The sequence below is a fragment of the Hylobates moloch genome, unplaced genomic scaffold (assembly GCF_009828535.3).
Source record: "Hylobates moloch isolate HMO894 unplaced genomic scaffold, HMol_V3 SCAFFOLD_16, whole genome shotgun sequence".
NCBI classification, from domain to species: domain Eukaryota; kingdom Metazoa; phylum Chordata; class Mammalia; order Primates; family Hylobatidae; genus Hylobates; species Hylobates moloch.
In genome coordinates, this window is record NW_026652291.1 from 16,900,213 (window position 1) to 16,913,582 (window position 13,370).

The 13,370-nt window shown below is 38.5% G+C and overlaps 1 protein-coding gene across 2 annotated transcripts in view; it reads left to right on the top strand.

Annotated features, from left to right (window-relative positions):
* Positions 1-12,977, top strand: part of EML5 (EMAP like 5) — a 179,606-nt gene extending 166,629 nt beyond the window's left edge. Inside the window, exons 34-42 of one of the 2 annotated variants that reach the window (XM_032134723.2) lie at positions 246-403; positions 2,626-2,740; positions 4,036-4,224; positions 4,407-4,579; positions 6,536-6,698; positions 7,013-7,116; positions 8,486-8,639; positions 9,156-9,256; positions 9,547-12,977. In XM_032134723.2, the coding sequence (XP_031990614.1) occupies positions 246-403; positions 2,626-2,740; positions 4,036-4,224; positions 4,407-4,579; positions 6,536-6,698; positions 7,013-7,116; positions 8,486-8,639; positions 9,156-9,256; positions 9,547-9,583 (1,194 nt within the window). In that variant the 3' untranslated portion in view covers positions 9,584-12,977. The remainder of the gene's footprint in view (positions 1-245; positions 404-2,625; positions 2,741-4,035; positions 4,225-4,406; positions 4,580-6,535; positions 6,699-7,012; positions 7,117-8,485; positions 8,640-9,155; positions 9,257-9,546) is intronic. The other variant, XM_032134724.2, reaches the window with a different exon arrangement.
* Positions 12,978-13,370: the final 393 nt, after the last annotated feature.

Sequence of the window (13,370 nt, forward strand, 5' to 3'; positions counted from 1 at the left end):
ATAGTATGTTAGAATTGGAAGGGAAGAATTGTCTAAGGTTATTCTAGCTAATAAGCAACAGACTTGGAAAAGCTAAGCCTCCAGTTCAGGTTTCCTGACTCGTGAATTCAGTGCTGCTGCCACTACATGATGCATGCTCTTTGTATCAAGGGTGAGACAGCATTACACATACATAGAAAATTATCTATTTGAACTCTATTTGAACTTTTGATGAGTTTGTCTCCCCCTTCCCCACTCCTTTTCAGAATAACTTGACGTTTACAGGTACCATCAGTGGTGATGTCTGTGTGTGGAAAGATCACATATTGTGTAGAATCGTGGCGAGAGCTCACAACGGGCCTGTGTTTGCCATGTACACCACCCTGCGAGATGGACTTATCGTGACTGGGGGAAAGGAAAGGCCGTGAGTCCTCTTTCTTTTCACAGAATATTTATGCATTTGTGACCTACCTGAGGTTTGCAGTTAATTATTCTAGTTGTTTCTAGGCTACACAGAGTGTCCTCTCCGACCTTCCTCCTCATATGCTTCTCCTTTATTACCTTTTATGTGCCTTCTATTTGATTCTCATTTCTGGTCTTAATTCACTTCCAATTTTTTTCATGTTGGGGTGATACTTTTTCTGAGGTGTGGATAGGTAATTGTCCTACAAGTTGAGTTACTTAATGTCTGTATGCCTGTGTATGTATGTGCTGAGTAGGAGGCCCATGGGGGAATCTGGAGCCAGGGTTGTATTTTGACTGCCTGCTCTCTTTTTTTTTTCAGAATGAATTCTAAGGAGTAGAATGCACATTGTTGCTTTAGAAAAGGATGAGGGAACTAGAGAGAACTGCCTTGTTTCCTTTTGCTTGAGGCAAATTTAAATTGTTTTATACAAGACCTCAAAATTTGAGGTCTCTTCTGAGTGATTTTCAAATCTCCCAACAGTAACCAGATATTTATGATTTGATTTGTCACCAACATAGTCATATGCATGTTGAAACATGACATGTAGGCCAGGCACAGTGGCTCACACCTGTAATCTTAGCACTTTGGGAGGCTGAGGCAGGCGGATCGCTTGAGCCCAGGAGTTCGAGACCAGCCTGGGCAACATGGTAAAACCCCATCACTATAAAAAACACAACAATTAGCCGGGTGTGGTGGCACATGCCTGTAGTCCCAGCTACTCAGGAGGCTGAGGTGGGAGGATCACTTGAGCCTGGGGAAGTCCAGGCTTTAGTGAGCTGTGATGGTGCCACTGCACTCCAGCCTGGGTGACAGAGTGAGACCCCATTTAAAAAACAAAAACAAAAATGTGACATATAGGTGACTAAGAAGTACATTTCAATACAGGATTGAAAGAACCCACATATGTTAATTAAACACAAGTGCAGAATTTGTCCCTTTTACATAAAGGAAGAATGCACATAGGCATGCTTTCGGACAAGCAATTCATCTAGCAGAAAAGGAAGGAATACATTTTTCAGTCCTTCCAGGAGAAAATCCATACATGGGCTCTATTTCATCCTCCAACACTTGTATTTCCCACGTCATTCACTCCTGCACACCCCCACTCACTAGAAGCCTGCTAAACTGTTCCAGTGAGATATTTTAATACCTGGTAGGAAATAAATATGCTTCTGTTTTGGCCTTCAAAAATAAGCTCTGGGCCAGTTGCAGTGGCTCATGCCTGTAATCCCAACACTTTGGGAGGCCGAGGCGGGCAGATCACGAGGTCAGGAGTTTGGGACCAGCCTGGCCAATATGGTGAAACCCCATCTCTACTAAAAATACAAAAATTAGCCAGGCATGGTGGTGCACGCCTGCAGTCCCAGCTACTTAGGAGGCTGAGGGAGAAGAATCGCTTGACCCCGTGAGGCACAGGTTGCAGTGAGCCGAGATCACACTACTGCACTCCAGGCCAGGTGACAGAGTGAGACTCTGTCTCAAAAAAAAAATAAATAATAAATCAACTCTGTAGCATAGCATTTGTAATTCTATTATTTTGCCTTACATTTCCATTATCCTTTTAATAAAATTGTTTTTTACATCTTCCTAATCAAGAAGTATTATGAGGCCAGGCACAGTGGCTCATGCCTGGAATCCCAGTACTTTGGGAGGCCGAGGCAGGTAGATCACCTGAGGTCAAGGTATTTGAGACCAGCTTGGCCAACATGGTGAAACCCCATCTCTACTAAAAATACAGAAATTAGCTGGGTGTGGTGTTGCATGCCTGTAATCCTAGCTACTCGGGAGGCTGAGGTAGAAGAATCGCTTGAACCTGGGAGGCAGAGGTTGCAAATGCCACTGCACTCAAGCCTGGGAGACAGAGCGAGACTCCATCTTAAAAAAAAAAAAAAGTATCGTGAGAGAGGATAATGTATGGTAGAGGCTAAATAAAATTATGCTCACGTCAGAAAAGAGTATTTCTCAAAATAAAATTCACTGAAACTGGATGTTTATTTTGACTGAGATATAGTATATCCTCAAATTGCCATAGAAAGTTTAGAAGAATATTAGAAGTAAATTACAACTATCAGGGCCTTTTTTTTTTTTTAAAGGATTCTGCTTATAACTTAGTATTTGTTTATAATAAAAATTATACTAGCCAATAATAAACACTTACTCTGGCTTGGTTATTTACTTAGGTCAAAAGAAGGAGGAGCGGTTAAACTGTGGGATCAGGAACTGAGGCGGTGCCGTGCCTTCAGGCTTGAGACAGGACAAGCCACAGATTGTGTTCGTTCTGTGTGCAGAGGCAAAGTAAGATGTTCCATGAGCTGATACAGTGCAGCAGAAAACAGAAAGTGGTTATTACTGTGATTCTGTCACCCTTTGCAGCTTAATGAACAATACTTAATAATGCATAACGGTGGATTTACTTGCCAACATTACTCTGTCTTTGCTGCTTTCTTTGCCAAAGTTAGCACCAGTGTGGTGCATAAGCTAGGAAGCTATTCTGTCTAAATACTGTATGTAAACCTCCAATATTTTCTAGAATGTGCCAATTCAACAACTCTAGTAGACAGAATTGAAAACCCTTGCCAGTTGACTCATTTATATTATGACGGCTGTCTCCATTTTTTAAAAAAACACACATTCCCTTGATAAAACGTGCAATAAACAAACAATGGAATACTACTCAGCCATAAAAAATAATGAAATTCTGTCATTCTTGGTGGCAACATGGATGAGACTGGAGGACATGATGTGAAGTGAAATAAGCCAGGCACAGAAAGATAAATACATGTTCTCACTCCTGTGCAGAAACTAAAAAAGTTGATCCCACAGAGGTGGAGAGTAGAATAGTGGTTACTGGAGGTGGAGAAGGGGGAGGGCAGGGGGATAGGGAAGGACTGGTTAAAGGATACAAGTTTACACAGCCAGATAGGAGCAGTACGTTTTAGTATTCTGTGGTACTGTAGGATGACTATAGTTAAGAATCATGTATTTATGTATTTTCAGGTATTTACAAGAGAGGATTTTGAAAGTTTCCATCACTAAGAAATGATAAATGTCTGAGGTTTTTATGTGCATTACCCTATGCCCCATAAATATGTATAATTATGTGTTAATTTCAAAATAAAAATTCAAAACTACCATTCCTATGAAAATTTTTGAGCATGTTTGTACTTGTGTATTTATAAATCATATGGATATTATCTTCAGTCTGCATATTAAATTGTAGTTAAGCTTTTACTTTTTAGCTAAAAAATAAATTCTATTACTTTTTTCCTATATCCCACTGCACTTACCCCAGTTTGGAAATCCTAAGATTATCAAATAAAAACTTTGATTATTGAAGAATCCAGGTGTACTGCCACAGAAAAGTTCTATTCTGTAGCATGGACTCTAATATGTAATCTAGCCCAGTGTGCTTACAGATAGATGTGTGCCTGTAGTCATAGAAAAACTTGCATGAGCTAATGACTGCCTTGCTACTAGATTAGCTCAAAGCAAAAAGTTCTCTGAAAGCAGGTCAATAGGGTCATTTTTATATTATGAAGAAGAGCAGCTGTTGTATTACATTCAATATATTGGTCCTGCTTGTGTTTCAGGGCAAGATCCTTGTTGGGACAAGGAATGCTGAAATAATCGAAGTTGGAGAGAAAAATGCAGCCTGTAATATTTTAGTTAACGGTCATGTGGATGGGCCAATCTGGGGACTAGCAACACATCCTTCCAGGGATTTTTTCCTTTCTGCTGCAGAAGATGGAACAGTGAGACTTTGGGATATTGCTGATAAAGTAAGTACAGATAATTTTTTTGAAAGAGGTTACAACTTCTAAAAAGAAAAGTTGGAAGTTCTAAATTGCTAGTACTTAAAAAACTATCAGAATTATGTTGAGAATTTTGGGGGGAAACTGGCATAATTTAGAAGTACTTCACTTAATGTTGTTTCCTATGACTCTTTTTTTTTTTAATGCAGAAGATGTTAAACAAAGTGAATTTGGGGCATGCTGCTCGTACTGTGTGTTATAGCCCTGAAGGGGACATGGTGGCTATTGGAATGAAAAATGGAGAATTTATCATTTTACTAGTGAGTTCTCTAAAAATATGGGGAAAGAAGAGAGACAGGAGATGTGCAATCCATGATATCAGGTTAGTGAACAAATGGAATAGAGTTTCTAGTATATACTTAACTTCCATTTGTAAAATTATCCTTAGCCATGCCTTCAAAAAGAGGTCCCCAGGGCCTGTAGCATTTCCCATATTATAAATTGTATGCTAAAATATGGCTGTTTGTATTTGTATACTTACTTAATTCTTCTTGCTAAATTATAAACCCACTGGGCACCAACCATGGTGCCTTATAATAGCAAGTACTAGTAGGTAATGTTTGATGAATTCATGTTAACACTTAGCCATGTCCATTAAGTTCATCCCACCAAGAGGTATCTCCCATGGTAATACAAGAGAGCCATCTGCCCTTCAAAAGTTGTCACCCTGGAAAACTAAAGTTGTGATTCCAAACATATCTTCTCTTAATAACCTCAGTTTGGGAATATGTAGTTCATTAATTTAATCAATACCTATTGATTAAATGTTCCAGAATCCAAATTAATTGAAATGTTTCTTAAACCTTTGTTTTTCAGTGCTTAAGCATTTTTCAACAGTGGCTACCATTTACGGAGTACTTCCATGTGATCAGTAGATAAGATTATTGAATCTAGGTCTGTCAAAAGCTTGTATGCTTTTCATCAGTAAAATCCTTTTACAAATGAAACCTTCCTCAGAACTTCAATATATAAAACAGTAACAGTGGTTTCCCTTAGCTTTTACATGTCTCTGTCGTACCTCAATAAGACTCATGGGCCATTTCAAGAGACTGAATTGTCCCATATGACTCCAAGGATTGCTAGGCAAATAGCATTTCACTTTGTCTTTTAAATAAGTTCTTCAGGCTGGGCGCGGTGGCTCACGCCTGTAATCCCAGCACTTTGGGAGGCCGAGGCAGGCAGATCGCCTGAGGTCAGGAGTTCTTGACCAGCCTGGCCAACATAGTGAAACCCCGTCTCAACTAAAAATACAAAAATTAGCCGGGCGTGGTGGCAGGCGTCTGTAATCCCAGCTACTTGGGGGGCCGAAACAGGAGAATCGCTTGAACCCGGGAGGTGGAGGTTGCGCCACCGCACTCTAGCCTGGGGGACAAGAGCGAGACTCCATCTCAAAAAAAAAAAAAGTTCTTCCAAGATTCAAGTTGTGTCATTTCACCTTAATAACTGGAGGTTAGTTAAGCTGGGCTGTGTTCTTTGCTTAATATTGAGGCATTTTTTCCAGATGGGAGAAAACTATCTTAATGAATTGTTAGCTTGTTAATTATGTAATGCTAATGGCTTTTAAAAGCTGAGATGTTCTGACTGGGTGTGGTGGCTCACACCTGTAATCCCAGTACCTTGGGAGGCCAAGGGGGAAGGACTGCTTGAGGCCAGGAGTTTGGGACCAGATGGGCAACATAGTGAGACCCCACCTCTATTTAAAAAATTAAATTTTTTTTTTTTTTTGAGATGGAGTTTTGCTCTTGTTGCCCATGCTGGAGTGCAATGGCGCAATCTCGGCTCACCGCAACGTGTGCCTCCCGGGTTCAAGTGATTCTCCTGCCTCAGCCTCCCGAGTAGCTGGGATTACAGGTGCACACCACCACGCCTGGCTAATTTTGTATTTTTAGTAGAGACAGGGTTTCTCTATGTTGGTCAGCCTGGTCTCAAACTCTCGACCTCAGGTGATCTGCCTGCCTCCGCCTCCCAAAGTTCTGGGATTATAGGTGTGAGCCACCAGGCCCGGCCTAAGAAAGTTTTTTTAAACCATTAGATGTTTGTAAAGGAATTGGGAGATGACAATTGGGGAAATATTTTAAATTGAAGTAAAATATAAAGCTTCCTTATTTCATGTAACCCAGACAATCTCTATACATAATCAGTTGTGTCTGTCAGGTAAATCTATTTGAGGCCTTATCACATGTTACTTTTAACAACTAGAAAGGAAAAGTCACTGATCTTAAGTATTTATAATACTTCATGTGGTCTAATACTTTTTACATGTTTTGTTTTGATTCAGATTTAGTCCGGATTCCCGGTATCTGGCAGTAGGTTCTAGTGAGAACTCAGTGGATTTTTATGACCTAACTTTGGGCCCCACTCTTAACAGAATCAGCTACTGCAAAGACATTCCAAGCTTTGTCATTCAAATGGACTTCTCTGCAGATAGCAGATATCTCCAGGTGCAGTACCAATACTATATACCCAGGTGGCAAGTTCTTCTGCTTTTACATTTCATCTTAGTGAATGCATTTAAAGTTCCTGAGCTCCGGAGCTCCAGCTTCTCAACTTCTCCCTTTGTACCTTCTGACCTACAGCTCCCTTTCCTCCCCCACTTATCCGTGCTTTTCTCCTCTAAGTTTTTGTAGTGATCTTTTGCATACTTAATGATGTTAGACATGTAAATCAAGTAGCAATATGCTAGTATTCTGTAAACCCCCTGTGGATTTTGTCTCTCACCTAATGGAATTATTGTCCCATTTTAATCCGATGGAAGGTCTCTAGTGGCTGCTATAAACGGCATGTCTATGAAGTGCCTTCAGGAAAACATCTTATGGATCATGCCGCTATTGACAGAATTACTTGGGCTACATGGACTAGGTAAATACTTACATATTCACAAGGCAAGAACTGACTTTGAAGGCCAGTTAGAAAAATTGGAAAATCCTATTTCTGAACTGTTAGAGCCATTCCACTAAGGAATAGTAATTGAGTTTCAAGTTTTTGTTACCATATTTTGAAATGGTATGTTCCTGTTGGGACCCCTTTTTATTGAATATGTTTCCATGTTTTATCAGTTTCCATGATTTGTCAAGTTTTTTTTTTAAAGGAAATCAAAGTTTTAACTTTAAAGATACCCTGATATTTTTCTTAACATTAAATTTAATGACTGGCAAAAAGGTATTGGGCACTGTTAAGCAACTGTTATTAATTCTCTATCTAAAGGAATGCTATCTTGAATCTATTAGAAGTCAAAGCTTCCAAATTTGTTCAAATTTTCTGCCTGTTATGACAGGTAACCATGACTATCCATTTTTTGGTCAATGAAAAATGCCATCAAATTCCGCTATCAGCCAGGCATATAGTGGCTCATGCCTGAAATCTCTGATGCAGCAGGCCGAGGTGGGAGGATCACTTGAGCCTAGGAGTTTGATACCAGCCTGGGCAACATAGTGAGACCCCGTCTCTGAAAATGACTTATGACTATGTCATAAGTCATTTTTATTTTTGTAGAGATAGGGATCTCACAATATTGCCCAGGCTGGTCTCAAACTCTTGGCCTCAAGCAGTCCTCCTGCCTCAGCCTCCCAAAATGTTGGGATTACAAGTATGTGCTGCCCAACCCAGCCAAGTAGCACTTTTAATTTGAAAAATAGTTCTATCAGTTTTCGGCCAGGCGCGGTGGCTCAGCCTATAATCCCAGCACTTTGGGAGGCCAAGCGGGGGTGATCACCTGAGGTTGGGAGTTCGAGACTGGCCTGACCAACATGGAGAAACCCTGTCTCTACTAAAAATACAAAATAAGCCAGGCATGGTAGCGCATGCCTGTAATCCCAGCTGCTCGGGAGGCTGAGGCAGGAGAATTGCTTTAACCCAGGAGGCAGAGGCTGCAGTGAGCCGAGATCGTGCCATTGCACTCCAGCCTGGGTAACGAGAGAAAACTCCGTTCTCAAAAACAAAAACAACAACAACAAAAAATTAAAAATAGTTCTATCAGTTTTCATAAAGTACTACTTTAATCTTAAAAGGATTAATCTAGAAACCCTTCAAATTATAAAATTTCATTTTTAAAAGGCAGGAGTTGATATCCTGATGAAATTCAGGTCGCCAAACAACTTGCCATAATTTACTTCCTGTATTTTAAGTAACATGATAGGGTACTTAGAGATTAATTGCCAAGAAACTTTTTGAATATAGTCAACCTGCCCGCACTTGCTATAATGAGTTTTCTCTTGTTCCTTCCCTCTAGTATTCTAGGAGATGAGGTTTTGGGAATCTGGTCCAGACATGCTGAGAAAGCTGATGTCAACTGTGCCTGTGTATCTCATTCAGGAATCAGTCTTGTAACAGGAGATGACTTTGGCATGGTTAAGTTATTTGACTTCCCATGTCCAGAAAAATTTGTAAGTTTGTGTTTTGTTTACTATTATCAGTTTACTCCTAATTTTGATGTCTTATCATCAGCACTTTTTCCCATATATTAAAATGTTTTGTCCTAATTTCCCATATATTTAAAGTGTTTTGTCCTAATTTCTAAATTTTTCCCCAAACTTTCTAAATCTATGTACTTTGAAATAAAAGCTATTAGAAACAAATCCTCTCCCTCGAGTAATACCGTCTTTGGAACTATCCTACAAAAGCTGTAATTAGCTTTTCACCAAACCTATAATCAGTTATCAAATTTCAAATGCTTTTCCTTAGAGAAAAATTGTCAGAGTACCTGTAGACATCTGACTGCCCACACAGCCTGGTTTTGCAGATCCACTACTCACGCTGAAAAAGCATTCTAATCACTGGCTGCAGTGCTAACTCCCTACTCTCTCCACAGCTCTTGTGATAGAGATTATAGTTCCTAATTAAGAGCCTTTGACTTCAGTGTGCACCAAATGCCCTGAGCTTTGTCTGTCATTGTTTTTTAGGCAAAACACAAAAGGTTCTTGGGTCATTCGCCCCATGTGACAAATATTCGATTTACCAGTGGTGATCGACATGTTGTTAGTGCTGGAGGTGATGACTGCAGGTTAGTAACTTTCTCAGCCCATGAAGAAGAGAAGACTATGTTACTAGTTAAGAGACTTAATACAACAACTCCTACAGCTTCGGTTTATGAAATCAGCTAGTCAACATTAGTAGAAGGTAGTATAACCAGATGGCTCTTCAGAATCTCATATTTATGCAAATACAGAATAAAAGGAGTTAATGAGGAAAAATATTACACATGTAACTTGAAAGCGCAACTGAAAAATATTAAACTGTTATGAAAATCTAAAAACGTAATTAACACCCTGCAATTTTCTTCTCTGATTGCAGCTTATTTGTCTGGAAATGTGTACATACGCCTCACTGAGAGATGCTGAGATGACTACACAAATTAACTTTGAGACCAGAATTACAGAAAGAAAAACCAAAACCCAACCCTGCATGGTCAAGTGGTGCTAACCCAAGACTGTAACAGGGGGAAATGCCCAGAATCATCAAAATAGTGAAAGACTAATCTGTTCAAAATATTTGCTATATGCACTGGGTATAATCCATAATCCACACACTGCCAGATAATGCCATTTCAAGGAGGGACCGAATACTTGATGGTAAAGGCCAAGTCCCCCTGTATTGGGAAGTGTGCAATTTCGGCAGACCTGCTGGGAAAATTTAGGGTAGAGCACTCTTTACAGAAAAACTCAAAAACCCAATTTGGATAATTTTCATTATCTTTTTAGCAAAATGGTTTCTTAGTGTTTATATTTTATTTTCAAGGTTCATTGTTTAATGAAATACTTTATTCTTGCATTTCCATAAGGAAAGGGAAAGTCATGTTCATCCTAAAGGATCACAGTTTTTAAAAGGCAGACATTTTCCCTAAGGAAACAGACACAAGCTTTCCTAGAGAATATGATGTTTTTTAGGCATTAATAAGGTCCTTTTTTATAAAGGACACTTTTCTCCTAGTAGTTTTGAATTCAGGAACAGATCCAAAGTTAGCAGTATATGGCTGCTACATTTCCATTTTCATTTTCAAGCCATCAGTTTATGTTCAGACGCCATCTCTCTAATCGCACATTTAAAACATAGAACTGTAGCCTCACTAATGGAAAAGTAGTATGATGAACAACCATTCCCAATGGTGTACAGTGTAAGGGTTTTAGGGAGCAACAGTATTTAACTGGAAGAGAGAATTGCATATTTAATGTAGTCTAATATATACACATTTGTTTAACATGTAAACAAGTGTTAAATTCACATATACAACATTATACAATTTAATCACTCTTGGAATAAAATTTTTATAGCCTTTTTTCTATTGGGAAAATTTGTTTAGATGTGTGCCACTCCATAGGTTTATTTCCAAAATGAATGAACCCAACTCCATTTGTAAAAACTTGTCAGTTAGAATTCCTTTTTTTAGTGGATTAGGGCTGAATTCTTAGATCCTTATTTCTTTTCACTTTAAATGCTGCCAAAGATCAGTACTCATCATTCAGGAATTCGCTGTCTAGCCTATCTGTAGTTTCCTGAAGATTGAAAATTATGTAGACTGCTATTTTAAAATATATTTTTCTAAGTGTGAGGTTTAAGATGCTGTATTGACCCTATGAGTTTTTAATGTGTTAATTATCTTTATAGCATAATAGATTGCTTTAGGTTCCTGGAATCCCATTTGGTCTGACAGGATATATGAAGATTCTTAATACCTATTTTCTGTGTCTAATACTTGGTTAATACTAAAAATAGAAATGACTAAATTACATCACAGAAAGCATAACCAGTGACTGAACCTGGTAGTTTTAAAGCTCTAAATAGCTGTGGCTGAAGGACTGATGATGGGGCTAAGAAGCTTGAAACATAAGTTGGTACTCGTTCATCAATGGATTCTCCTAAATTAAGCCAAATTTTGAAATACATGACTATTAAGTTTCTACTCATGTATTTACAGTCAGTCAATAAATTAAAGGGGGAAAAAGAAATCCCTGAACAACCTGCCCATAAAAAGAAAAATAATCTACATTTGAGCCTGCTGCAGTTTTAAATTTTCCCTCTGGGTCAAGTTTGCCAGCTTTTGGCTACAGAGAAATTATATTTCCATTACAGTGCAGGTAGAACCTCTGTAACCTTAAGCATGTAAACTACATAGAATAAAACGGTTTCCACTGTATTTTTGTCCTTCAAAGTGGCCAACCTGATTAAGTCAGCCTTAATCACTACTGCTGTCAGTTTCACGACTAAAGGTCATATTGACTAAGTAGTCATCAGCTGACCACCTCGCTGTATCAGCCAGCAACGAGGGGAAGGTGAAGAAACATGATAGGCCATACAGAATCTGCCCTATGTTTACTTTTTTAACCCAGAGAATTATTTTTGTGTGCAGTATCTAAGCTCCTAATTGTGTAACCTGGGACTTCTGGCACCTTTTGTTCCATTCATTTTAGGTATAAAATGCATGCCAAAGCACACCATGCCCTCTGGTACCCTTGCTTCCAATCGCCAACCGTGCTTATTTCCTTTCTTTTTTGTGGTCCCTTTTTGTGGTGATCATTTTAGACCACGTCATCCAACAAATGTTTTATGGTCAACCTTAGCTTGTTCATAAGCCATAGCAACTGAAAGATTAAACTCTTAAATATGTGTCTGGGCAGTGTCTATTAAATAGCAAAAAACAATCAGATTTTAGTATTCTATTTCCTTGTAAAATGGCTGAACTAAATTAAACTCTTGTTTCCCACTTGTTCTTTATAGTGAAACTGAGAACGAAACTATTTATAAATGATAGCTAAAAGTATTTCCAGATATTTAAACAATTTAAAATATTCTTCTGCAGAGATGCAAAGCATCTCAACACTAGAATGAACAAATGCCTTAAATTCAATGGAGTAAACTTTTAGAATGAAGAGGAACTGTCATTTCACCCAAGCCGAAGACAATAGCCTTATGCGCTTGTGTGCTCTGTCTTTGCTGCTTCTCGTGTTTCAAGCCTTTCCTGTGGGATCAGCACAGCAAAGTGCAACTTACCAAATGGTTTAATGACTGGTTAATTCTTTCTTCTCCCAATGGAAAAGCAATGGCAACACAACAGTAGACTGCTGGCTTGACAATTTTAAACGTGAGCCTTTGCACATGTAGGTTTATCATCATTTGGGTATATGACTAAGCAAGTCAATGAACTTTTTTTTTTAGCAGTTTAATTTGGTCCTGAGAATGTTGCAGTCTTTATTACCCCTTTTGCATTAATCCACTTTTCTAACCACCTTTTAAGCTTTCATTTTTAACACTATACACCAAGTCTTTGAAATCAGTGATCTGTTATTTAACTCTAAAGCATTTGACACTTCTTGCCTTAACAGTTTTAGAAACCACACACACACAAAACTCTAAGTAATACAATAGGCCAAAAGTTTCATCCTATCTTGCAGTTTACCTATCTGATCTCTGTAATTATAGTTCTGTCATTTAAAATATACTATTTAAATCTAATTTTTACGTTTCAAAAATTATCTTCAGTAGTAACTAAGTATATTTTCTGTGGATTCTGAGAATGTTATTTTTCAGAATGTGAGAATATATATGTACACTTATAATCTTGTGACTTTAAAGTCTGTTTTCGGATACAGTATGTAAATACTTGTAAAAAAAATTTGTATAATTTTGTGATTATTTAGAAGGCATTATGTTATTAGTAAATGAGAGCACTGTATAGAACTGTTCCTATTTTCTGTACTTGCCATTCCAGCTGCCTCCACCGTCCATACCCACCTCATTCATCCTGTCACAGAAGGCAGGAAAACTGGGAACTTTACCAAAGTAGCACTCAGCCTGAGAGGCCTGTATAATCATGCTTTTCAAACTAAATTCATTTAAAAATTAAAAAGCAGAATTGAATATTTTAAGCAGCCTCAGTACCTTTGGCCAATGCTGTTTTCATGGTGGATTATGAACATTATATAATCTTTGGGAAAAGTGAAAGCAGTTCAATTTTTAGAATAATGACGACAACTGCCTCACTGCATCTCTCCACTCACAAAGCAACCATGTAGCCCCCCTCCCCAAGCTGCAGTACCATTACTAACCATGATGTCAATTTCATATGCTGATCCTCCCAACAGCAGTGCATAAACATGCCCCAAATATTTTAACAGAATTTA